At 43.5% G+C, this 27,951-nt stretch overlaps 2 protein-coding genes across 4 annotated transcripts; both read left to right on the top strand.

The window, feature by feature from the left end:
* The first annotated feature begins 14 nt into the window (after nt 1-14).
* capn12 (calpain 12) lies at nt 15-11,466 on the top strand. The gene is made up of 21 exons (XM_028962816.1): nt 15-464; nt 1,090-1,159; nt 2,034-2,152; nt 3,817-3,950; nt 4,168-4,339; nt 4,622-4,705; nt 4,852-4,937; nt 5,025-5,102; nt 5,604-5,773; nt 5,911-6,152; nt 7,360-7,371; nt 7,469-7,677; nt 7,856-7,892; nt 7,991-8,065; nt 8,207-8,252; nt 8,492-8,553; nt 8,848-8,916; nt 9,004-9,082; nt 9,686-9,802; nt 10,533-10,585; nt 11,196-11,466. Exons 1-21 carry the CDS (start codon nt 15-17, stop codon nt 11,220-11,222), a joined length of 2,391 nt encoding a protein of 796 aa, XP_028818649.1. The 3' UTR covers nt 11,223-11,466.
* Nucleotides 11,467-16,318: 4,852 nt separating this feature from the next.
* On the top strand, nt 16,319-27,354 carry fosb (FBJ murine osteosarcoma viral oncogene homolog B). 3 transcript variants are annotated; one of them, XM_028961918.1, is made up of 7 exons: nt 16,319-16,420; nt 18,915-19,837; nt 19,917-20,095; nt 21,131-21,466; nt 21,652-21,759; nt 22,506-22,823; nt 22,963-27,354. In XM_028961918.1, exons 2-7 carry the CDS (start codon nt 19,573-19,575, stop codon nt 23,026-23,028), a joined length of 1,272 nt encoding a protein of 423 aa, XP_028817751.1. In that variant the 5' UTR covers nt 16,319-16,420; nt 18,915-19,572; the 3' UTR covers nt 23,029-27,354. The 3 variants fall into 3 exon arrangements, with proteins under 3 accessions (XP_028817751.1, XP_028817750.1, XP_028817752.1); XM_028961917.1 differs by having other exon boundaries at nt 22,506-27,354; XM_028961919.1 differs by having other exon boundaries at nt 18,915-20,095; nt 22,506-27,354.
* The last annotated feature ends 597 nt before the right edge of the window (nt 27,355-27,951 follow it).

Genomic DNA, 27,951 nt, shown 5'->3' with positions numbered 1-27,951 from the left:
TGCGGTGTTTCACAATGACTTTCACTTCTGTGCTGCCCCATTTATCCTTAAAGGAAGTACTACTTAAAGGCAGTAAAGTAAATGTCTGTCCGGACATAATTGCCTCGGGCCCCAGAAGGACTTTACTATCCACAGGCGCCCTGGTGTCGGGATGGGCGGAGGTGTGCGCCGGCAGCTCGGGGTATTTAAAAACGGCGCCGTCCCGCCGCAGCCAAAAACTTTTACCCCCAACTCGGAGGGTAGCGCAGCAGACACCCTCCGCTCCTCGCCGCTGTTGGGCTGAAATGGAGGGCTCCGTCGCCGGTCCGCTCAAATTCAAAAGCCAGGACTACGAGGCGCTGCGCGGCGCCTGCCTCCAGTCCGGGTCGCTTTTTTCAGACCCGCTCTTCCCCGCGGACCAGGGCTCTATCGGCATGCCCCCCGACCCCGACCCCGCAAAGGCGGTCAAGTGGCTGCGTCCGAAGGTAAACCTTGTATTCGATCTAATGAAAAAGTTCCGAAAAGTTCGTGAATTTCGCCGCTACTGTTTATATAAAAAAATATTTCTGGCCAGTTGATATATTTGGTTTGCGGGGTTCTGTACCCGAAACAGAGTTGATGCATCTACATTTACAGCATTTACCAGACGCCCTTATCCAGAGCGACTTACAATCAGTAGTTACAGGGACAGTCCCCCCTGGAGACACTCAGGGTTAAGTGTCTTGCTCAGGGACACAATGGTAGTAAGTGGGGTTTGAACCTGGGTCTTCTGGTTCATAGGCGAGTGTGTTACCCACTAGGCTACTACCACCCACTCATTACTTTGGTTTCCTGCACATCATTCACAGACCACAGTGTGTCTGCATTCATTCACACCCTACTTTTTCCGTTTAAATGTATTGGATAATCTCCGCCATGAGAAAGAACAGGCACATGCAAATATGATTTATGTTATTCAGAAACTGCATTTGTTCTGGAGAACAATTTGTGATGAGTGATCATGTATTTTTTTCCTCAGAACCCACTTTCACTCAATACTTGGTCCGTCCTTAAGTTGTATCTCACAATTTGAGTTACAATTTCAGATATCTTTGCCTTGTCACCCTGTAGGACATCAGTGCCAATGCTATGTTTGTGGAGGGCACCACCAGCACCACTGATATCTGCCAGGGCCAGCTGGGTGAGTACATGCTCAAGCCGTTGCCCACGTCTTGGTTTTATTCCTGCTTAATAGGATAGAATGCACACCATGCCTTGGAAACCCACAACTGCCCTGAGGGGGACGCTGTTATCAGGGAAATATCCCTCTCTGGCCGCGTTCCCACTTCTTCTTATCCCCCTACAGTGCCTTGTTCCATTCGTAATGCTTAATGTCTTGTTCGTATGCGCTACCCCCCCCCCTGCTGCTAGTCAAGTCCCTGTCTTCGAAACCTAAACAGGATCCCTGTGGAGATCTGGCACGCAGAAACACTTCAGGGCATCCTGTCTGAAAACAGCACGAGAAGGGGAGGGGTGCTGAGACCCTGATATCCGTCCACCCATCACACAATAAATAATGATTTTAATCAATCTGTTTATGTTCCTGACTAGCACAATCTGTTTTCTGAACAGCTGAAAGAATGGGGAAGGAGTGTGTGTGTGTGTGTGTGTGTGTGTGTGTGTGTGTGTGTGTATATATGCGTATGTGTGTGCGTCATGCTTGACCAAGACTGGATTTGATCCAAACAAGACAGCTTGTTTCCATACAAAAGCTGAAAGCCATAAATTTTTGCCTTAAATCTATCAATTTTCAGCTTTGTAAACAAGTCTTTGCTGGAGATCTGGCAGTGGTCTGGGGTTTGCGGAGAAGATGCTGCAGGAGGATCACAAGAAATGTTGCTCTGCTGCGCTGGATTCTATTCCCCTGTGTGTGTGTGTTCATGTTTGGGGAATAGTTAAGAAACGTGCAAAAAATCTCTTCCCCATGCAACGCAAACGGACAGCTGGTTACTGTTAGCGAGGAATGTTGCAGTGTGTGCGCTTGCTCCCTTTTTACTAATGGTTCACATTCTCAGGTAACTGCTGGTTTTTGGCCGCCCTGTCCTGCTTAACCATGCACCCGACTGTCTTCGTAAAAGTGGTGCCACTTGACCAGAGCATGACTGAATCCTACGCGGGGATCTTCCGCTTTAGGGTAAGTACTACTGGGAGTTGTGTCAGGAGTACAGAAGAAAGTATGTATGTGTCATGTTCTGGGAATATGGAATGAAATGCCCCCCCATCATAAATGCAGTAAAGAGATAAAGGATAAAGTGGGGGCGTGAGGGGGACACTGTGCCCAGTAATTACGCCTCAAGTTTTACAAGCACAGAAGGGGAGGGGTGAGCCTAATTAGAATCAGCCTTCCCTGACCCTCTCAAACAGCTGGGGCTCCTTCCAGACAGCACCCTTCCCAGCATCCCCCACTGAGTGAGTGGCATGTTACCCCGCCCACTGCCCCTCATCCCATTATTAAACCCGTTCTCATCAGGTTGTGTGTGGGTGTGTATGCGTCGATTTACATCCCTGGAATAGCCTGCAGCTATGTGCCTATAATCCCAGACCCCCATGTCCTGCAGACTTCAGATTCTTAGATGCTAAATCAGTCGGTCTACAGGCCTGTATCATTGTCACAACTACAGATGATCTGCTTTAGACGAACCACAGTTCTCTGTAGATTAGAGAATGATTGAGGTTTTATGTATCTAATGGGTACACAGGGTAGGGTCATTATATTGGGCAAGGTCTTGTTCAGAGACACAATTATGTTTATCAGAGTGACATTCAATCAGTAGTTAAATGAAAGTGATTAGTTGTCACACCCAGTACGCACAGTGAAATGCGAAATGACTGGGGACATTACTTTGGGACAGTACACACCACACCACACCACAGCCCAGTGAAATATGAAATATGAAATATCAATGCCACATCAGCAACCTTCTGATTACGGGTCAATTTCCTTACCCACTAGGCCACCAGTACCCCTGAAGCAACTCAGGGTTAAGTGTCTTGCTCAGGGACAGAAAGGTAGTAAGTGGGGTTTGAACCTGTGACTTTGTGGTCGTCTGGTTCATAGGTGAGTGTCTTACACACTTACCCATTAGGCTACTAGCACCCTACACCCCACTACCAATAATACAGATGTTACATAAGAAAACCCATAAAGGGCAGTCCAGGACAAATACTCTGTCTAAAGGCATATTAGTTGTTTGTTCAGTGGTCCACTCTAATTGGCTACAAATATGCTCAGCTGTCTATGGCCCACCTGTGGCGGTTAAGAAGGCATGTGCTGCATGATCTGACTTGTGAGCGGTAGAACTGGAGAGATAACTTGAAGCATAAAGGGGTGCTTGAGTGAGCCAGTGCAGGCCTGTCCAGCTGAACTGGAACACAATGTTCTACCCGAGTTGGCCCGACAAAAATGATGACTGGTTTTTAGCAGCTATCCTATCAAATCGACTTCTTCTGTTCATATAAACAAAAACACACATTCATTAAAAGACATTTCCATATACACAAATACACATGCTCACAACTGTAATCACAAATACAAGGGCACATGCACTCAAACTTAGGAGCATGTATCCGGTATAGATGCCTAAGGAGGTGAATCCTACCCATGTTCTGATTATTATACAGAATAGGTCTCTGCTGTAAGTTACTGTATTTTACTGCAATAGAAATGTAACGAAGATGTTTAGGTTAAACTGACCACTTTATAACCTGGCATTACCCATGTCGGCTCTATATAAAACGTCCTCTCACATACTTTCACCACTCATTCTGCTCCTGCCTGTCTCTGTCTCTCGTCCTCAGTTCTGGCAGTATGGTGAGTGGGTGGAAGTTGTGGTGGACGACAGTTTGCCGGTGTGTGAGGGCCGTCTGCTTTTCAGCTACTCTTGCACCAAGAACGAGTTTTGGAGCGCCCTGGTGGAGAAAGCATATGCCAAGTCAGTCCCAGCACATCAAGCATATGTGTGTGTGTGTGTGTTTCTGTTTGTGTGGGTCTATTTCCTGCGAACTCTTACTAGACAAAATGTATCAATATATATTCTTATATGACAAAAAATTAATATGAAAATATAAGCTTATGCATTGTTGGTACCATTTGGTCAGTGTGTGCGCTTATCAGTGTGTTGGTGTGTGTGTGTGTGTGTGTTTATTTAGGTTGAATGGGTCTTATGGAAGTCTGAAGGGGGGTAATATTTCAGAGGGAATGGAGGATTTTACAGGAGGCATTGCTTACACCCTGAGTATCTCCTCCCGTCCACCCCAAATTCTCTGGAAGCTTCTAAACGCAGCTCTGTCTCGAGGAAGCCTCCTTAGCTGTTTCATACAGGTAAAAAACTTATATATGTGTAAATACACAGAAATACATATATACAATCAGTCATGGGTGTCGTAGTTGGACACACTCTCCACTGGACACACACTGCATACCTAAAACATATTCCTGTCTCCCACATTAGCACTTCAGCAGTGTATTAAATGAATATTCCATAAATTTCAGGCCTGAGGAATGGGCCCACCTTCTGATGTTCTGCATTTTTAATTATTTCATGGCGACCTTACTTATGTGCGGACATGGTGAATGGGATCTCTATGTACATACTGTCTACAGGCAAAAACCACAGCGGAGATTGGCCAACAGACTTCAGATGGGCTGGTGAGGGGCCATGCTTATGCCATCACTGATATGGACAAGGTCAGTATCACTCTTACCCACAATCCTCTGAGTCACTGTAGAGACACAAGCCTCTCTCATAAACCCTGACTGAGCCGGTGGCTGCCAGAATGTCATTGCTTGGAGAAGCTGTTAACATTTTGTGTGTGTGTATGTGTGTGTGTTAGGTGAAGAGAGAGTCTGAGGAGGTTCTCCTGCTGAGGTTGCGTAATCCTTGGGGATTTGTGGAGTACACTGGCCCCTGGAGTGACAAGTGAGGAAGTTCTTGTTGCCTATTTCATCAGCGTTGAGTAACCCATGGCTCTGGCTCACCTGTGGGTTTGTGTGGATTTCAACGCAGGAGTAAAAACTGGGACAAGATCGACAAGGCGGAGAAGAAAAGAATTAAGCTTAAACTCCAGGAGGATGGGGAGTTCTGGTGGGTGCTCGGAGTTTCGCATTAAAATTGTTCATGGTAGCCAAAAATTCTCACATGTTCAACAAACCTTTGCACACCTTGTGTCACATAATGTAGCATCACTTTTGCAGTTTGTATGCTATCCAGAATTACCATATTGGCCGAATTATCATTTTTGTTTCTCAAAATACAACTGAAAATGTAATGGCAAAATCAGAATCCTAGAAGATGCCACCAAAATGGTATTTTGTAAAAGGTTTTCGAATTACTCTTGAAAGAAGGAGTGTTGACATATATAAGTCAATATGGTATAATTATATTTTGTCCATGTTACCCCCTGCGGCACACATGGCTACATGGTGGTTGTAAGGGACAAATCAATTGGCACCCAGTGTTTTGGAAGACTACCCAGTGAAGTGAACGCAGACTTTTTATTAGCCCAGATTATTTTTAAATGGAAATTGTATTGGGAAAAGCAAACACGGAGCATACAACACATGGACAGAAATGAATGTGTTCCAGGATTGGTGTGGAGGACTTCTGTAAATTGTTCAACACCGTGGAGCTGTGCAGCGTAAACCCTGACTCCATGAGTGAAGACAGCACAGACAGCTCATCCTCCTGGAGCCTGACCTCCTACAAGGGATCCTGGGTCCCAGGATGCTCTGCAGGAGGCAATCGAAGCTATCCACGTAAGATATTGTGTGTTTGTGTGTGTGTTATGGTTCATTTTACTGGGTATGCTGAAAACAGTGAACCAGCCTAAATATGTCCCAAGAACATATGTTTTTGATTGGACAGTTGTTTTTGTGTTTTTGTCTTCCTCTAGGCACATTCTGGAAAAATCCACAGTTCCAGCTGCTGCTCTCCGAACGAAATGCAGTGGAGGACGTGGAGGTTGACAATAATGGTGTCAGTGAGAATGACGAGGACGACGCTGATCCGGCTCCCACGGTTCTGCCACAGAAATCGAAGGGGAAGCGGTGCACGGCGCTGGTTGAGCTGCTCCAACGTGACCGCCGGCAGAAAAACCGGATCAACTTCCTCTATGTCGCTTTCCACATCTTCAGGGTGAGAAAGAGGGATAAGAATACAGGTGGACAGGGAGGACAATTGAGGAGTTATGGATGGTGAGATGGTCCATCCACAAATTTAATGGCATCTTCATATTAAGGTAATTTATTTCAATGTCCAATCAAAAGAGATCTCTAGATAATAATAAAATAGTTATACATTTATTTATAAAGCACATTTTCAAAAACAGAAAGCTGTTCACCAAAGTGCTGTACGTATAAGAAAAAATACTCTGAATAAAACCAATGGGTGAGGATAAAATGATGCCTGGATTTAGATGTCTGGTACAGGCGTGGGGCCCATGACTGACAGCTCAATTCAGAAGTTTGCAAACAAAAGTATTTATGGAGCTGAAAATGATATTTCATGATTTACAAGTGCTATCTCATTCCAGTTCTGGATGAATTCTCATATTATAACTTATTGTTATTGTTATTACCATTTCCACACCATTTCCAGTCCTGTGATAGTGAAATTGACACCTAGCTCATGTAGTCTTACAGGACCCCCATGACACAAAAGTGAAAAATTCATCGTCACATGCGACACCACAGCACAGCACCCTGCATTTAACCGATGCAGTGTGTGGAGATGGTACCTTGCTCAAGGCCACCTCAGTGACACCATTAAAGTGAAGTGATTGTCACACGTAATACACAGCAGCACAGCACATGGTGCACACAGTGAAATTTGTCCTCTGCATTTAACCCATCACCCTGAGTGAGCAGTGGGCAGCCATGAAAGGCGCCCAGGGAGCAGTGTGTGGGGACGGCACCTCAGTGGCACCTTGGCAGATCGGGATTTGAACCGGCAACCTTCTGATTACAGGGCCACTTCCTTAACCGCTAGGCCACCACTGCCCCATTGAGGTTCAAGATTTGAACCTGCAACCTTTTGATTACTGCTTAAAAGTAGGCCACCGCTTAAAAGCTAGGTCACCACTGCCCCAAAATATGTCACGCTCTTGTGCAAAGTTCCAATTTACAAGTTCTTAATCACAATGAGTTGCTATGATAAAGATATGAATGGCATGTATTCATAAAACATTACCAGCTTTCACACCAGTATAGTATCAATAATTTTATAGTATAAATAATATTTTAAAATGTAATCTGAAACGTTTGCATTTTTCTCATTGTAAGTCGCTTTGGATAAAAGCGTCTGCCAAATAAAGTAAAGTAAAGTAAAGTTCTCTCTCTTTTAGGTTCCTCCTGAGGTGTGTATTGAATTGCAACTTTATTTATTTATTTACTTACTTATTTTAGTCTGTTTAAATAATACCTCTCTTTCACTGTCATGGTCTTATATCTCAGATCCAGGACAATCCTGCTGCTTTGAACCAGTCCTTCTTCTCCTCTAGCCGAGCTGTGGGGCGCTCAGGGAAATACCAGGCTGTTCGGGGTGTGTGGCGGAGGGTGCTGCTGGAGCCCGGTCAGTACATCATTGTGGTCTCCACCCAGAAGCCCAATGTTCCTGGGGACTTTTTCCTCCGGGTCTACACCAAGTCTGGAAACACACTGGAGTAAGTCAGCTGGGAAAGGGGGAAGGGGGTTAGAGACAATGAAAGAAATTTGACATGGAGGCACAGGCTTTTATCTTGTGTAATCCTTAATCTTTATACTCAGTGACTGACAAGTACTCAGGGTTGAGTGACTGACAGCTCAGCTGATTTAACCGAGTTGGTGTCTCTTCTATTTCAGGGCCCAGGACATCACCTGTCCCACCAACATTGTGTCGGTGAGGTTGCATCTGTCAGCAAAAACTTCACAAACCCTCCTCCAGATTATATTTGTCCATGTTTACCTGTGTGTGTGTGTGTGTGTGTGTGTGTGTAGACTGTAATGTCAGTACCAGCATTGCCAGAGGATCACACAAGAGTGCAGAAATGTTTTGACGAGTGTGCTGGAGGGGTATGTTGCATGGTCTGAAAATTTAATGTAAAAGTCAGAATGTGACATTATGTTATGACGTTATATCAGAATTGTAGTGTACAGATTTTCTGATTAAAAATTGTATGCCACACTAACCAAAATATGTTGTGTTATATACAGGATGACCGCCTAAATGCTGTGGACTTTATGAAGCTGGTGAACTCAGGTTTAAGTCACTGCATGTCACCTCCATAATTATGTAGAAATTGAATGACGTTGCCATACCGTTTTTCACCACAAGGTGTAAGCAAAGTCTATGCCTGACATATCTGTGCTATAAAAATGCGCTCCAAAAAAATCCTCTCTCCTGATGTTCTTGGTGCGATTCTGCTTTACAGATTTTTTAAATAGTTAATGTTCTAAATACAAAAATATTTAAATTTGTATTATGTCCTTGCACCTCAGTGTTGGAGAACGACTACCAACTGCCCCTGGAGACATGTAGACAGCTTATTTTCACTGAGGATGTATCCTTTTCCCTCATTCAGTTTGTATTCTGTAATTACATTTACAGCATTTATCAAACGCCCTTATCCAGAGCGACTTACAATCAGTAGTTACAGGGACAGTCCTCCTGAGAGACACTCAGGGTTAAGTATCTTGCTAAGGGACACAATTGTAGTAAGTGGGGTTTGAACCTGTGACTTTGGGGTCTTCTGGTTCATAGGATAATGTATTACACATCAGGTGTCTACCGCCCTGTATGTCTGTTTCTGTTTCGCCCTCTGTGTCAAAGTTTGACGCTTAACAGAGGACTGCAGACTGGAGGTAGAGGTAGACTGAACCGCACTCAAGCTGAGCAGCTGGTATCAGCTGTTCGTAGTCTGCAGGTAAAGAGTCCAAAAGTTGTTCACTTGTTTATGTGACACAATGCAAAAAAATGTCCTAACATGTTATCTTTCTCTCTTGACGTCTAGTCCCTCTTTGTAAAGTATGATGAGGACTCTTCCGGATCCATGAGTCCCTTTGAGCTGACGAAAGCACTGGAGGCCGCAGGTACGCACACCCAGAACCACACCTAGGTACAATTTCATACAGTGTTCTTTCTTCTCTCACACCCACACACTGAAGTATATGCATATGCACACTTGTCTACGCTCATGTGCGTTATAGATGTGTAATTACCCAAAGACAAAACGTACAGTATCTCAGAAATGTGAGCATACTTCTAAGAGACACCTATGAGTGGCATGACATCAGGGAGGGAAAACAGCAAATTGGGCACAACTTGGACAGTTTCACCCACTTTTCAATTTAGCCATGAACGGCTGTTTGTTTAGTTATTATTTTGCAAATGTACACTGTTATACATGCTGTACAAGGATGTTGTCCCGAGGAAATAATAAAATATTTACAGACACAATATTTACAGAAATCTTGCACTCCTATGTTTGAAGTGATGTGGTCTTCAATAAAGGAACACACACACATAGTCACACCAGCATCACAACAGAACTAACCACAGACTCCCACACACACCAAAACACTCCCAGCTAGAACCAGCTACAACCAGCCCCACATACCAGCAGGCCACTCCCAGCCACACAATCTTTTTGTAGTCCAACCCTCTCACACCCTGTGTGTCTCTCTTTACCTCAGGTGTGCAGTGCGATGGCGAGATTGTGCAGGTACTGTGGGAGCGGTTTGGCTCTGGGGAGCTCCACCTGCCCTTCCATGCCTATGTGTCCTGCGTGACAAGGCTGAAAATGCTCCACGGTAGGACTGCCTTGCAGGAAAAATGTATAAACACACATACATAAAATACATAACCATACCAATAGTTATGTTACAGCACAGTGTTTATTTTATTGTAATTATTGAAGACATTTCAATGGAGATCATTTGAACTATAAAGAAACTATTGTAACATCAGTGGAAATAAGATTTAATGCATGCAGCTGGTTCATGCATCACTGTCTTGGAACATCTTCTGCATTGCAAGAACAAACACACCTTTCATGTTGCAAGAACAAGAAAGATCTGCAGGGTTGACCAGTTTAACCAGCTGGTTAAGTCAGCAGGCAACTGTGTAACCAGCGAAGCAGTTAGTATAGGCAAAAGTAGGAATTTTTAAATAAACTGTATGTGTACAATTCTTGGTCTTCATTAATTATTTAATAGTATATAATAAAAGACCATTCATAGAGAAAAAAACTGACAATTTAAAGAGAAAATGTGCTTTGAGAATTTTGCAATAAAGCAAAATCAATACCTATGAGGAGAATTTGTTATAAAAAACATTTTCCCCCTTGTAACCCTGAACCTCGTCTTATTTATTTTATCATGATGTATCTCTCATGCAGGGCTAAGGCCTGGTAAAGTGCTGTTATGTACAGCTGATGTATTGTGCTGTGGAGGATGTGTTTGGTGATGTTGGTGTGGTGTTAGGCGTAGTTGTGTGTGTTGGGCCGGTGAGGCATTAACTTCTTACGTCTTTTCCTCGCAGATCTGTATGAGTCAGAGAGCAGCCTGGAGGTGAAGAATCGAGGAATTAATGCTGTGAGTTTGGCTTCATCCTAAACCTTATCACCCTTGATGCTTAATTTGGCTGTCCAACTGTCCATCTCATCTAATTTTCCTCCATTTCACCATCTTTTGTGTGCTCACTGGTCCCTTTCTTTCTGGTGTGAAAACACACCGAGGAAAAACTGGTAAAAACCGAAATATCGTTAGGCAACACCATTCACCCCATCCATTCCTGGGCTTAAATTGACTCTACCCATTCTTTTTATCCAACTGTTACTTCAGTCTGGTTGTGTAACAATAATGATAAGAGAATAAAGGTAGTGTAAGTGACATTTGGGGTGGAAAAACTGTTATACAAAGAACATCAAAACTATTGGAGATCCAAATGTTCCCTTGGACTTACAACCACTTACCAAAAAATGATGCATCATTTCTATTGTATAATGAATATGGTTGTAGTGTTGATTTTTTTTGTTTGCCCTATTTTTGAAAGGAATGTAATTACATAAAATATGTCAAGATCAGTCAGAAGCCAGGCATTTTTGTGAAGGATCTGTGATTAAATGCATGTTGTTGATGCGAGTACGGACTTTGGCAAAACACTATCCGCTGTGTGTGACATTTCCTCTCTTGTCCTCTGCAGTGGCTGCTCAGGTTCCTGACTGTGTGAGAGCGCCAGTCCTCTCGGCCAGCATCATACCACCTGCCTTGTCCCAGCATGTTTTTTATTCTCTTTTTCACACCCTCTGGCTCTGACCTACTGTCTGTACCCATAGTCAGCTTGCCTCTGTTTCATGTGCTGTTGCTGAGAAATGGAAGTTAAATCCCCATAAAATCTCAGATATCAGCACCACATATATATTTTTGTCTGTAACTACATTTTTATTAATAAAGACATGAAATGGGAGATTTAATGGTGTTTTAAACATGAACTACTCATATTTTATAGATTTATATTTACATTGTTAAATGGATAATGTGACAAATTATGAATCACAGGGTGGTATATACAGGGTGGTAGTAGCATAGTGGGTGACACACTTGCCTATGAACCAGAAGACCCAGGTTCAAACCCCACTTACTACCATTGTGTCCCTGAGCAAGACATTTAATGCCGAGTGTCTCCGGGGTGACTGTCCCTGTAACTACTGGTTGTAAGTTGCTCTGGACAAGGATGTCTGATAAATGCCTTAAATGTAAATATTCTGTTTGAACCAGGGTAAATTCAATGCAGAAAAGTAATATTCATATCTATAACTGCACAATTAGAATAAATAATAATAAAAGAAACAGCAAGTTCTCATATTCCAGGTTATTTCAGAAAAATCTTTTTTTTGTAGGAAAAAAAATCTGAAACTTTTTCCCCCTATTATTTAGTCATAATGAGCATCCTGTTTGCTTCCTCTTTGGTGTTATGTTCCTTGCCAAATTAATTATTTTAAGGGCAGAAGTACATTTCTATAAAAAGGCGTTCATTACTGAGTGATAAATATATTCCTCCAGCTATATAGCAGATGAACAGTGTGCATCACTGTAGTACTACCAACACCTACACACACACACAGAGTCACACACATACGTACGCAGGCGCGTGCGGGATGCGCTGGGGCTGCGGAGAGGATGGTGTGAGAGTGCAGAGCGATGGCTCAGCAGCGCCGCACGCACCGGCGCTATTCTTATCGTGCTGACGCCACGCGCAGCGTCAGCACGCTCTCGCCCCCTCCTCTGCTACGTTCTCTCTACATCCCTCCATCCTGCCTTCCCTCCCATCAGCTCCCCTCCCTCTGCCTCTCTCTAGTAATGGTCTGCCTCCCCCTCTCCGTGTTCCCTGCACACCCATATGCTCTTGTGCTTTTTCTTTCGCCTTTTTTTTCTATTATTAGAGCCCTCGCTCACACACGGCTTCCTCTCCGCCGTAAGGTTGCCTCCAGAAACAGTCCAAGCCCCTCGGGATGGAGCTGCCTGACTAGACAACGGAGGAAATAGGAGAGACTCTTCAACTCTGTCTCCGTCCTTCCTCTCTGTTTCTCATACCCGACCAGACTGGGCTGCAGTTGACTGGACTGAGTGTGGGGTGATGTGGGGTGACGGACCCCTCTTCTTTAGGACATGGAGTGTGTGGCTGTCGGGAAACATGATGTACTCATGGACACAGAACACAGTAGGATAAGGTCAACATATACACACACACACACACACACACACACACACTACCATATATGCTGCCATAACTGCATACTTACACTTGCACACAGACATGCACGGACTCAAATCCGACAAATTGAGCAGCCATTGCTATGTGTTTTTTCTGCTCTATGATTATTTGCACATCATTTGCATATTTCAAGTGATTCCTGTTAGTTACAAGCGCTCTAACTTAATTTTTTTTTAACTCCCAGGTTTCTGCGTACGCACATTTACAGAAATACTCTATATTTCTAAAAATACCTGTTTCCCTCCCTTCTCCCTGAACTCTTCTCTCCATCTGTGCTCTTCTCATCTCCCTCTCTTCCCCCTCCTCCCGCACTCCACCCTTTGCCCCATTGATCCGGCTGGTAGGATGCGATGACATGCGCTGCATCTGTTCCTGCCGGTCAGCGGTGGCGGTAGTGTCGGTACGGGAATAGCGCCAGAGCGCTTGTGTATTGTGGGGGCGTGGAGTCACAGGAGTGTGGTGCTGTGGAAGTCATGCAGCCGTAGGGACTGGAGATGTTTGCATAAGAGGCTTGCCAAGATGCAAATATAGACCTTGCTGGCGTATAGTGTTTTGAGCAGAGTATTACTCAAGTCGTCAGAGGAAGTATTTAAAGCTGCGTCGGCATGGAATGCTTGAATATATTTTGCAAAAATGGTAACTGGGGTGATATATTAAGAAAGCAACCTGGAAGTGGACCAGTTAGTATAATTACTGCGCTCTTACGTAGAAGTGCTTGTCAGATGAATTGGACCACCAAGAACCAATTGTTGGGGGGGTAGTCATGGATTACTAAGTAGGACAGCAGTCTGGTATAATATGTCAAACCTCATTGTGTCAGTGACTTGTGCAGTGAGATGCTGCATCATTTACACAACCCGAATTATGGGGGTGAGGGCACGTAACCAAAATGTTCGTTTTTAAGTGCCAATAAATAATTGTCCATAATATCCATAGCCATCAGCAGCAGTATTGCCAGTAGTTTGCGCCATGCACAAGGTAGAGCTATTTCTGTACAGAACAGCTATTTCTGTATCTGTACAAGAACTGGGTTGTTTCGGTGCTTTATTGTTATTAAATTATTGTTCAGCAGAAGGGGGTTCTTTTCTGAACATTACTGGCCTCTTGGGTCAAAGAGAGCTTACCACTTACCGGTGTGCCAGAAGACCAATACACACATTTTAAAAATTCATTTTCTGAAAGGCAATATTTGTACAAGTATCAGATTCAAAATTTGGTTTATTGAGCAAGTATGTTATCATACACACAAGGACTTTGATTTCGGCCATTGGTGTCTCTCAAGCAACACAGTACAATACAAATACAATACACAGTATAGCGCAATATACACAGTATACAAGTACAATGAGTATTCACAGTTGTTGGAAAATGTGTAATAACAAAGTTATTTCCAGAACTGAATATCATTCCCGCACAGAGGCATGGGCTGCAATACCTCTGCAATATGTCCCAATACATTATACAGTTTAAATTAAATTCATTAAAATATGTTAATCTGAGGAAATGAATCACAAATTTCATTATGTATTATGATGAAAAAAGTTTTAATTGTAACGTTTCTGCATCATATCCTTAGAATGCATCAAATATGTGTAAAAACACACCAAACCCTGTTTGTGTTGCATTATGTGTTTGAAAGTGGAGAAGAGAAGAGACAGAGGGGTGGGTGGCTGGGTAGGTGGGTGATAGGGGAATGACGAGGGAGCTCAGCGGAGGGGGATGATGATGGGGACAGAAGGGGACTGTTTGTCTTCTACCTGACGTGTGCAGCATCTCTGACTTCACTCCTGCTCCATCCCTTCACTCCAGCTCTCTCTCTCTCCCACCAACATGCAACCTCTCTTTCTTTATATCCTCCCCCAGAAAAAAAGGATGTCTCTTATATAACCGAAAAGGGGGGCAGAAGGGGAGGTGGTTACTGAAGAACACTGGGAAGATAGGAAAAATAAGGAAAGGCAGAAAAATACTGATGCAAAAACTAGGATGAGAGAGAGAGAGAGACAGGTAGAGGGGCATTCGTTTGGCTTTCCCTCTCCCATCCAGCACTGTGGTTCCTAGTGTGGAAGAGGGCCCTCTGAAAGTAGGCTACGTTTGACGCGCTTGAGGTTACCGCTGTCTGAGTCACAAAACACTGCAGAATACTAAACCCACTGATTGCATTTGACAAGGTTTTAGTCTGCCCGATTGCAGCGTCTTGCATGGTAGGACGCATGGTGGTTCACATAATAGGACTGTTGCAAGCAGGATTAGCAAATAGAACAAGATTTAAATGAAAATCTCAGCATGGTGTGCTGGGCTCCCACAGACTTGGCGAAGACATGCTGCTTGAACCCAATTTTTAATCCTTTACTATATTAGCAGCATTGAATGCATTCCAAAATTTTCACACACAGTATGACTGTAAAATCAATCTTTTAACATCATCTATAACAATGATGACAGCAATATTATTCAGTGACCATCCTGTTATGACTGATATTTTCAGAAAATTACATTTTTATGCATTCATTAACTTAATCACAGAATATCAATAACTTAACTTTACAAAATTAACATATTGGACAGCTACACTTTTCTCTGCTTCTAAAATCACATAACGTCCTAATGGGGCAGTGGTGGCCTAGCGGATAAGGAAGCGGCCCAGTAATCAGACCTACTGGTTCGAATCCCGAGCCGCCAAGGTGCCACTGAGCAAAGCATCCTCCCCACACACTGCTCCCCGGGCACCTGTCATGCCTGCCCACTGCTCACTCAGGGTGATGGGTTACATGCAGAGGACAAATTTCACTGTGTGCACCGTATGCTGTGCTGCTGTGTATCACAAGTGACAATCACTTCACTTTATTATTAATATTTCGGATCAGATTTTTCTGGCCCAGTTGTCATCATTACCATGAGTGAAGTTCCACCAATTAATTTTTTTTAGAACATCTTTAAGATGGTTCTTGTATTCGTTTCATATGCGCCTTGAATGCATGTTCTCATTAAAGAATTTAGAAACAGTTTGCAAGATTTACGTCATCTACCACCTAGAAAACCTAAAACTATGACTGATGCACATTTACATCAGAGCTGAGCTCAGAGTTCCACTCCCTTCTCCTTATCTGATCCATCTCTAACCAGGTGTCTGCAGGAATGTGATTGGGTGCCTCTCCCACACATTACATTACGGTAAGACACAGGTTAGATAAGTTGTTGGTGCCTGTACTTACCTACAATGTAATTAATGAGGATGGGTCATGCAATTATTTAACTCATCGTCTGAAAAGGACCTGGTGCTCAGGAAAGCCTTCTCAAAATGATTGGGGCATACCTGTAACCCTAAATATAATTTGCAAATACAATTTATAGCCTTACATACATGCCCAAGTTTTATGACCCTATAAAGTGCCATTGTTTTTTATGTGTATATATCTCTTCAGTATAATTCATGTGTCTGTATTTTATATTTTTTATAAATATATAAGGCAATATAAGGCAGACAGTCCTGCAGAAGGAGTAAGCCAGTTATGGCAGTAGGGGAATGACCTCATGCTGCCTGCCATTCCAGATGTTTCCAGACATGACAGAGTGTTTCCTTAACTCTGAGCAAATATGAAAGGTGCTCGAGGAAACCAGCTAGATGCAACACAATGACACATATTTGACATCTGGTAAGGGAAGAATTAATTTTTTTCATTATTATTTTTACAGGCCCAACTTATACTTGCATATACACTAAATTAGGAAACATTTGTTCGTTTGTTCAAAATCGTTCCTTTGTCTCAGGAACAATAAGACATAATCTTGTACTAACAGTACAATCAAACGAAAACTTTTACACACTTTGTAGTTTTATCTAATATAGCTCAAGTTTTCTGTCAAATCATCATATGGGTCTAAAAATACTCTGCATTTTGCTGTGTAAAAAATGTGCGCTATATTCTGCGAAGTTTCACAGCCTTGTTGTGTGTGGTTCCTATATGAGGCTGTTTTATTCCTGGCCACATCACTTTCATTTATACCATCATTTATTGCCTATAGATTTCAACTTACAACATGTTGGGGGAAGTACCCCAGATGCTTCACATTTTTAACCTAATGTCATGTCCAAAACCAGTTACAAGCAACAGAAATGCACGGAATTTCCACACGAGAAAGTGCAAGATTCTATTTGCTCACAATATTTGAAAATGAATCCATTTGCAAACTTAAGTTTGTTGTAGAGAATTGTGCTTCTTATAATCCAGTAGTGACTCCGAATATAGACAAAAACAAAAGGCTGTTTTTCTACAAATGCAGCACAAAACCTAGTTGTGGAAAGTTCGGGGCTGCTTTCCGCGCATGCAGAGGGGAAGTCGCCATTATGCAATGCTGCGAGAAGGGGTGTCAACAACACCAGTCTGCGGTAGGACGGACCATGATGTTGCCTGGTTACATCTATTTTGTGCAGAAGAATTGGGCAAACATGTCCCGCCTCACCAGGAAATAGCCCCGGTCTCGTGACGAGGTCTGGGGGGGCTGCTGTGTGGGGAAACAGGAAAAGAAACAGTGCGGACACACACACACACAAATATTTGTATATGTACATTATATATATAATATATATACTCATATAATATATATTATATGAGTACATACATAATAGTATGAGGCCTGCACGTGTCTGTTTCATGCCCTGTTTCTTTTCCTGATTCCACAAACAATTTACGAATATAATATATATGCACGTTGCATTACATCTCATCTAATGTAATGTTAAATATAAGCGTTCTTTATTATTTCGACGAACCTGGTCGTGTACGTGGTTCTAGGTGCACGACACTTCCGAACCAAACCGAGCTTGTCTCGTTACAAGCGGAAACATGTTTTCCTAACAACCTTTTAAAGAAATATGCAGTGAGCCAAGCCATGCATTATGAATCCACCTTTTCGACACAAGTCTCAACGTTATAACAGAGTGCTAAGTCAACGATGCTCTTCATAAATCGTTTACGCTAACGTGCTAACGCTAATCTGTTCGAAACCGCCGTCGCGCAGCCATGCGCTAACATTACCAGCTCTCCTGGCGCTATTTACTTAAAGGAATGCGCACGTCATTTCGCGCCAAACGCTTTGGAAATAATACAGGAATGTAGAAGTATCGCTCCTCTGCACATTCCGCTTCTTTTAGCAAGACCTCCATTTTCCCGACTCGATTTCGCAGGTTCCCCCGCCCACAATGGTTGCTACGGAAACCGGTTGCCATGCGACCAAAACAAAAAAAGACCAAATTTGAACGTCGTTACGTCAGACGTGCTGGAACGGCGTCTCCACGACGACGGAAAGTTGTATACACATGCAGAGCCATTATGGCAGGAGCCGAGAGTCACAGGCGAGGACACCTTCCAGGCTTTTATCTCTCAATTTTTATATACGTTTTATTAAAACGTTAAAATATTATTTCACATACGTTTCATGATTTTACAAAACGTTACTGACTTTACGACACGATTAAAAAAGTACATTAACCGCCTTTACCACGGTACAGTAGGCACTGTCCGCTGTTTTGCTCGGTGTAAAATGTGGAAGTTTACGGATTTAAATGAATTCCGTGGAGATTTGCTGATTCCTGATGGTGCTCCGCTACTGGACAGAACGTTCCTCGCCGGTGACGTTGCGATGCTGACTAATTATGACCCCCCTTTTTCGAACCTATTCTCGCGACCTTCCTCTTTGATGTGTAGCATGTCCGCCCAGTGCCATTTCATGGCATTTCAGCCGTAGTTGAACAGACTTTCTCCGCACTTTTCTCTTTTTTTAGCCCCCCTACAACCTCCCACTTGCCATATTCCAGTTTTATATTTATTTATATTTTGCATAGCAAATGAATGAGTAGCCTAGATTGTTGGCGTCATTACAGCCCACTGTCCGAGCTGGAACTCTGGGCGTCGAGGGGACAAGGGACAGCTTTGTGGAGAGCCACCAGTGGGCCGGACGACCGGTTTATCGGAGTGCCCGAAACAACCCAAATCGCCTTTTAATCTATACCTCTACAAGTGTGAAATCATTTAGTTAACAATGATTACAACAACAACAACAATAACAGCAACAACAATAATAATTGTAGCCCGAAAAAGAAACAGAAAAAAGTTACCCTCGGTAAACCGAGAAATCCTGTTCATTCAGATCACGTCCCGGGACACCCCGCTGCCGGGACTCCGGAGGGCGTGTTCGTGAGAAAGTTTACAGGAGGATTTCCTCGGTTTGCCTAAGGCGGCTTTCCTTCCTTCTGCGGAGCTCTAAAGGACCAGACTAGGTCAGTGACACAGACTATATATTTAACCAGATGCTCTCCATGTCGTCCTTGTTCCGTTACATACGAACGACAATTATTAATTATTTCACTCGACCACTAACGAGGTAATCCACATTTAAAGAGTACGAATTACAAAACGCAGTATCACACGATCTGGGATATGATAAAAGTTGTCTCCTGTGTAAAATCCACGTGGACTATATGAATTCCCTTTTGACGTAAGCCAGCGGCTGTATGTATTAAAAAACGCAGAACCTGTTTTATTTTTTAAATAGCACCGTTTCTTAAAGCTCCCCAATAAAAATGGAAGGACGGTCAGAAATATCTCGCGCCCGTGATAGTAAACGTTGCTATTTTTTGTCCGCCTGCGAGCCCTCGCTGCAAGTGGGAGAGGGATTCCCTCAACGTCATCGCTAGGATACCAAACAAAAACACAGACCAGACAACACCATATATGGGCACCTACGTCATCGGAACACCGAGGGCGGGACCAGGAGATTCTACTTTACAACACTGTGGCTTGCTCGGATGGATTCATTCATAAACTGGGCAGCTCTGGCTGCGCTCGCGATCGGAATATTGCATGGATTTATGAAAGCACGAACTGCACGCAGCACACTCGGTGGATTGTACCTCGGACAGTTCGTGTCGCCGGACGGGTTTAATCGCAGGAGCTCTGGGCCGAAGGGGAGTTTATTTCTCAGTGAAGAAAACTGGATTGCCTTCTTGATGCAACTTTTTTGGAAAGACACCAGGGGCACCTCAACGGAGAATTCTGATAAAAGTTGTTACGGTGAGTGACGGTCGCATGGTTGTCGCCGTTCCCACGCGTGTCTCGCGTTATTAAATTCTCTGGGGTTCCGTTGCCACAGGTGACATCCCCTTTTCGCCGGGAACTCTAAGTTACTCGGTGTCCCTGGGGGAGATGTTCCAGGGGTTCCCCGGAGACCTTGACACCGGTTCCCGCGGAAGCTCTTCTCCTTCTACCGAGTCTCAGTACCTGTCCTCCGTGGACTCCTTCGGGAGCCCACCGACCACCAGTGCTCCACAAGTGAGTTGTCTACGAATATAATGTGACTTACGGTTACAGAGTACACTTGATGCACACAAATGCACTTGAAATTGAATTTATATCAATAAGTATCTGCTGTGATAAATACACGTTTATCGCCCGGAAAGTGTCAGGTTACATTTTACTTTCTGTTGAATCGTCTTAAAGTAAACAATCTCTTACAAAATGGTAAATTGTTCTTACGATGTGCTGTGGATAAAGCAGCATGCGAGCTCGATCAGGCCTCTAGCAACGTGGTAGGTTTACAGCCATGCCGGGCAACGGATGACAAAGGCGCTGGAACTCCGACGTGCGCGCCCGTGGCTCCGCCCCTTCGCCGCTCGTCCGCTCTTCCCGGGCCGCGCCGTGACGTAAATGCGTTCTATTTTGGAGTGTTACGTCGCGTTGCTAAGGGGAACGCCGGGGGCGTGACGGGGGAGGAGGGTAGCGAGGGGGCGGGAGGGGACCGGGCGAGGGCCGCGATTGGCTGCCGCGGCCCGTTCAAAGCCGCGAGTCGCTCTGGCCGACACGCGTTCGCATGAATATTAATGAGGCTCCGAACTCGCGATGGCATCACCGCTCGCCTCGGTTCTAAATAAAGCAGCGAGTCCCGGACGGGCTCGGGGTTCTAAATTCGCTCCGCGTGTGTAACGTAGAACTCGCGCTATTTTTATTCCGCTGTTGTGCAGGAAGTTTGGGGGGAAAACGATGAGCACCGCGACAATTCTAATAGTTTATATTAGAAATAGTTCATATTAGAAATGTGCATCGTCGATTTGTATGCTTAAAGAATAAAATAAAAATGTAATTGTCTTAATAATAGACCTAAACCACCCAGAAATAACGCAACATGAAATAGGCCACATTGACGAGAATGGCTTCAAATAAGTTAATAACATGATTTTATTAATTATTTAGATATCCTAGAAACTAATGTGTTTATTTACAGACTTTGTATTACTTCAACAGTTATTTATGTTATTGTGTCTTGAGGACGTCTGCTTATTGGTGTCTTCATATGTCTAATAATTCTAGGAGTGTGTATCAGCCGCTAGCGGGGTAGGGGTGGGCGGTGGGGCACCTGGTAGCGGAGGAGGGGTGGAGATGCCTGGATCCTTCGTGCCCACTGTGACGGCCATCACCACCAGTCAGGACCTGCAGTGGATGGTGCAGCCTACGCTCATCTCCTCTGTGGCCCCCGGACAGAGTGGCACTGGCACAGCCACCATGACACAGCCGGTGGCCCTGGACCCATATGACCTGCCGGGGCCGAGCTTCTCCTCTGGCTCGGGCTTCACCCCACCCAGCTCAGAGACCCCTGGTCCCATCCGCCAGTCTCGGACCCGCAGCCGCCGCACGCGGGAGGAAACAGTAAGTAAGGCCTGTCACCAATCCCCAGGTTCAGCATGCAGATAATGCGTGAGTCTGTCTCCATACATCAGGGAGAATGACTTATAGAGTTACTGGATATGGGGACATGACTCTTCATGAGTGCCTGGCAGCATGCACAGCATGTATTAGAATGTGCAGAGATTAATTGTGATACCTGCCCGTAGCTGACACCTGAGGAAGAGGAGAAGAGGCGTGTTCGACGAGAGCGCAACAAGCTCGCTGCCGCCAAGTGTCGCAACCGACGCCGCGAGCTCACTGACAGGCTGCAGTCGGTAAGTGAAGTTTACCAGTTGAAATGTACACACACACACACACACACACACACACACACACAATCCCCCACTCACTCATGCACTAGTTCATTCACTCACTCGCTTTCCATAACCACTTGTCCTATAGTGCACATACACGCACCATTCACTCACACACTCACACCAAGTTCATTAAGTGTACATGCCTTAGGATAGAGGGTGGATACTGGAGAAACATGTGGAAACATGGGGAGAGTGTACAAATTCTGCACATAACTGCGGCGATGATCCCCCATTTACTTAATTAGCCTTAATTACACGTATGTTATGTGGTAATTATATTAATCACATAACAAACGAGATGTATGAAAAGCAGCATTGAGAGGGCTAGAGGCACAATAAGGGAGCGTATTGTAATTACTGTAATTACAGTTAGTTATTGAGAAGCCCTGGGCATCTGACATATAGCTGCTGGTGGGGCCGTGGTGGCCTAGCAGGTAAGGAAGCGGACCCGTAATCGGAAGGTCTCCGGTTCGATTCCCAAGCCGGGGATGCCACCGAGCTGCCACTGAGCAAAGGTGCAGCGCCTGTCATGGCTGCCCACTGCTCACTAAGGGTTATGGGTTAAATGCAGAGGTCACATGACAATCACTTCACTTTCATATAACTTGCTGCTGAGAATGCTGGGGGTGTTTTATATCATGTTTTGTAACATGATGTAATTCTTATAACTATTCACCCTGTCCATTTTGACTGACCTGGCTCAGGAGACAGATATTCTGGAGGAGGAGAAAGCTGAGCTGGAAGCCGAGATCTCGGAGCTTCAGAAGGAGAAGGAGCGCCTGGAGTTCGTCCTGGTCGCGCACCAGCCCAGTTGCAAGATCCCTTACCAGGACCAGCCACCTGCGCAGCTCCAGCAGACTCCCGTGCAGCCACCACAGGCTGCCACCGTCTCAGTGGTGGGCTTGACTGTGAAGGAGGACACTTTCTACTTGCCCCCTGCCTACTCCTCCCACCACCAGCCCCCCACGCAGACGCAGGCACAGCCAGGCCAGCAGCAGCCGCAGCCGGGAATGATGCAGGAGGTAGCATTTTCTAGTTCTTTCTATGGGCAGGGTGAGCCGGTGCCGGGAGGCCCATGCCTCGTTGCCGATGGTGGCGGTAACCCTGACGCTGGCTGCTACAACCCCTCATACACATCTTCATTTGTGTTCACCTACCCAGAGGGAGCCTGCGGGGCCAGCGCTAACCAGCGGACCAGCAGCAGCGATCAGTCATCCGATTCCCTGAACTCACCCTCGCTTCTTGCGCTCTAAGAGCCCCCCACCCGCTCCCCACCTCCCCCACACTTTCTTCTTTCCTTGCGCACGTTCGAACACACCAACACACGCAGGCCCACCTCGCAGTGCCCATGGGAGGGAAGGTGCCGCAGATACACACTGAGCCATTTCAGTACTTACATTTCAGCCCAAAATCACACACTGAAGTTTTTTGAGTCACAAGCAACAACGGTTTACGAATATTTGGGCTCAATAAGTATGATTCATAATGAATTTAGATCCTTAAGGCATTACTAATGTTACCGATGCATACCAACATAAACATATACATGCACACACACCTGCCATAACTCAAGCACAACTTGTCCCTCCCCTTGGCCATCTTTTCTGTCTTTGCTCCTGCTGTCATTGTTTTTCTCCGCCTCCCTCTCCATGCTGGCCATCTTTAGGTAGTGTTTTCTGCAGCCATGGTGAAGAAGGACTACCGTGTCAGTTTTCTTTTTTTTTTTCTTGTCCATGCAGCGCACATGCCAGCCCTATTTACCTCCATCAGCCCCATCGCTCAAGCCTTGCCATAAAAACCCGGGGTGTGGAGAAACAAAAAAAGGCGTTTCTGTCTTTGTATCTTTTTTTTTTTTCCTTGTTTGTTTTGTTCTTTCTTTTCTCACCTTCTCCGACGTCCATCTCCCCATCTGTTTCTCCTCTCTCCTGTCTCTATGTATCTCTGGTTCTCTCTGAAGTCCTCAACCTCCAAGAGCCCGACGGCCACTGAGAGCCCCTGGAATCTTGACTGAGCACCGGCCCACCCCAACACCAAACGTCCCCATCATGGACCCGAACACAGAGGAACCATGGATTTTTCCAACTAAAAGCTGGCATTTCAGACACCAGCAAACCTGTGCAGACAGAAACAGAGCGGGCAAAGGTAGAAGACTTCTTCTTTTCACCTTCTTCTTGCCTAATGGTCATTTTGGATGGTGGAATGCCAGCCTTAGAGTACTGAGAGTGCCTCAAACAATGAGACCACTGGGATCGGAAATCAATGAAGAAAACCAGACAAAGAAAAGAAAATAAGCACTTATGAGCTAGGTACAGCCGGGAACCTTCTCTTGGCTACAAGTTTTTTTCAAATCCTTAACATCCAAGCGCTTGGTCCCGCAGGCTTGCACATTTTTCCAAGTCATTATAATCCGTTTGTACATTGGTCTTCTCCCGCCTCTTATCAGTGAGTATTCCTGTTATTATGTTTCGTGTTGCTACAATAGTGTTATATTTGACCAAGAAAAAAAATGTTACTTCTTAGATAGTTTTAAATATTGGTGTTCCCTTACTGTTACTTTGTGAGAGACGCCATTTTGTGAGCTGTTGTTATACTGACTGCTTGGTTTGAAAATGTTACAATATTTAAGAAGAGATAGAGAGATAAATACTTGTTGTGAAGCAACCTCCATGCCTTTTGGACAAGTGGCCTTCCATGGTCCTTTTCAGGCTGTTTTCACCCTGTCTGCAGGACCCGTGGGTGCTGGGCCCTTTTTATTGTGAATGGGCTTCACTCCTGGCCACTTCTCCACTTTATTTGTTTCTTTATGGAGGTTTGCATGAGAGAAAGCACAAAATGGCTGGACCTAAAAGGGAGGAAATGAGGGGTGTCTCTAAATATGGACTGTATTTTCCTGTGAATTCATTTTTTAAATATATATATTTTTTTATGTTTGAGCAGGGGATTTTGTAATGCTTTTACCCTGTGCTCTTAACTGTATTGTTGCCGCCAAATGGATAAAATTATGTGAGCCTTACAGCAATTCATGTTCTCATTTACTGTTTTATTGTACTATTTTGTTATTATTATTTCATTGTTTTTATTATGTCTGGCAACTTTAGAGGCATGTTGTGCACTATGAACCTTTTTTCATATGTCATAAAGTATAAACAAATATATATGCATATATATACATTTTAAGTGTATATATAAGTATATGTACCATGATTGTAAACGTATGAATGTTTAAAAATATTAAATGGATATTTTTGTCAATGAAGAAAGGGGTGTATGGTTGTTTCAGATCTATGTGCTTTTAATATAGATATTTTTCTAAAAGACAAAAGTATATATATTCTACAAAAATCAATACTCTGCTCTGTAATATGTTTCAATATCAGAAGCATTGTCACTGCCTATGTCGGTTTAGATATAGCTCCACTTTAACTGTCATGTCAGTTGTGTACCCCTTCAGTTTTAACTTGTTACTGCATTCAGTGGACATGTGAGATTGTCTGTAGATCTGTAACCACATGTTCGATTTTTACTGTGGGCTAACCCGTCTCCTGCACTTCATAAATGGCAATGAAGCTAAATTAAATTTACGGATAATAACAAAAACAAATTGCCTCCAAAATAATTCATTTTATAGAGACTTTGTTATACATGAACAAAATTGGGAGGTGGTATTGGCCTTAATTTAGAGACAGAAACACAAACACGTTTTGGCAAGGTCATTTGTGATTGGAGGTGACATGACAGTGGCCTCACCTGCTCTGTACAGGTTTTTTATTTTAGTTTTTACTGTTTTCACGTGTATATATATCTACATACATACATATGAAAAACTATGAAAAAAGACACCACATATATATATGGTATCTTTGTTCATAGTTTTTTCATTTTATTTCATAGTTACAAGCTATGGACCATTTCATTGTGGGGTTTTTTGGGTTGAGGAATTGACTGTTCAGCTGTCCAGTGAAGAAGTCTAGTGTATCGAGGGCTGACCTATGACAGGCTCACAGCAATGTCTGAGCCATTAACCTGTGGAATAATTGTGATGTCACTACCTTCAGAGGACAGGAATGGTCTTTTTTTGTGGTCTTAGTCCTTCATATGGACAGCTGGATGTTTCCCAGTATGGAAAAAACAAAGTGAGATACAGCTATTGTGTTATGCGCTATGAAGGTCATGTATGATAAGTCTGATGTGGCTGATGTTTTAAGTGATGACAGTCAGTGAACAGCTACATTATCTTTGAACTGAAACTGCGAATAATCCTCAGAAGCCTTTGAATTTTTCTACAGATGTCTGCTCAGTGTAAGATTTTAATTATAAAAGACAGAATCCTTTTGTTACATTCTCTCTGATGGAACATGAAGGGTGTCAGTGTCAATGAAAATTACATGTATGATTCTCTAATCCCAGGTTTCGTTTAGTCAGGTTAGGCTAACACCAACCTGTGCCAGGATTGTTGTTCATTACAGAGTTACCTCTGGTTTTATGTATATCTGTACATTTAAACTGCTATTTGAACAGTGATTGCTTGATTAAATTCAGTGTATTCGATTGGAGCTCTAGTGTGAATCATGGATAACCTCCAGTTAAAGGTTGCAGCTTACCCACAGTGAAGCTGACCATTTTCTTTGAAGGTTTTTAACACTGCTGTAGCTGTGAAAGGCCCTATCAAGCATAGCGCCTAGAGGCCAATGATTTTTCAGGTGTGCTGAATTGATTTTAATGCAATATACATTTAGTCCTCTGGGATTTTCTTGTAGCAAACCACCTAAAGAAACCTCAAACTACAAAACAGCACCACTCTCCTCATGCCATGCACTCAGGTGTAATGGTGATTTATTGAAATATGAGTCCCCTTTACTGAAATTGTATCCATGCTACAGTACCTTGCCATATTGCCTCTGTATCTGGGTTTAATGGAGTCTCTGAAGGGCGTGTGATAATGTGACATTGTCAGTTCCTAAACTGAGAGACCCGCATGTGATGCCGCATTGGCCTAAAGTTCTGTAACTTTCCATTGTATTGCTCACTCTCAAGTGAAAGCATTCAGTGGAAAATATTATTAAATCTGTAATGAAAAGGATGTTAAGCTTTGGCAATTATCTGAAGTGAAATAACAAAATATGAAGATGTTATTTTTCATTCTTCCGTTGCTTCAAAATTGTATATTTTGTGTGGGTGTACTTTTAGGGGGACGATGAAATGATGAAGATGCAATGATGCAATGCCACACTGGTGGCATGAACAAAAACTTTCAAATAAATTCACGGTGGTGCTCAGTATGTGTGTCTTTGTTTTTGATGCACAATGTGAGTATTATCAAATATTATTAATGTAAAGCTCAATACCTGTTGAATTATGCTCACAATTTTAACCCTGAATTAGGGAGGAACAAGAGGTCAGGGGTGAGGCTACTCAATCGAGATATATGACTGGAGCACTTTGACCCCATTTGACCTCTAACCTTCTGCTTCCACTCCTGTCTTGTTTGCTATTTTATAGTAGACTGTAAAATTACACAAGTGTAAGTTGCCTATACAGTTTAACTACAAACCATTCCTCTCTCTGTTTGCGTATTTTATTGTCTTTTTTTGCTATTTTACCATCCCTTCATATTAGAGAAGGGCCTTTCTATTTGGTTAAAACAGACTGTGAAAGCAGAACATTCTATCCCTTTGAATCTATCTGTTTGACTGTAATTGCTGGCATCAAAATAAAGCAAACCATACTGTCAATATACTTTTGAGTCACTGAATAACCTTTTTGCATGCTGACATGAACGTTACAGGCCATTTACTGAAATGTGAAAAAGACTAATGTAGCGCAATGGAGGGTATTACATTGCACTCTAGTGGTCAAAAAAAGAAAAGAAAATAGTAGATTCACGGTTTTCATTCAAATGTTGTGATTGTCAATTTATTTACAAAAACAGACGTGAAGCATCGCCATTCACGTTACCTAAATATTCATACCTTTTTTCGCTACAGATATAAATTATTTGTCGAGCGTTTTGTCGAGCGTTTTTCGCATGTTGATCTGCTGCCATCTATTGGTAATTTAGAAAATAAAACTATACAAATACTAAATGTCAATCATTTTGTGTTTTTATAAGTGCAATCAGATTAATGTTAATGTATTCACAATGAATGTGAG

Source organism: Denticeps clupeoides, chromosome 19, assembly GCF_900700375.1.
Source record: "Denticeps clupeoides chromosome 19, fDenClu1.1, whole genome shotgun sequence".
Taxonomy (NCBI): Eukaryota; Metazoa; Chordata; class Actinopteri; order Clupeiformes; family Denticipitidae; genus Denticeps; species Denticeps clupeoides.
Note: the sequence above shows the minus strand (reverse complement) of the source record. Positions and strands in the feature narration are given on the sequence as shown.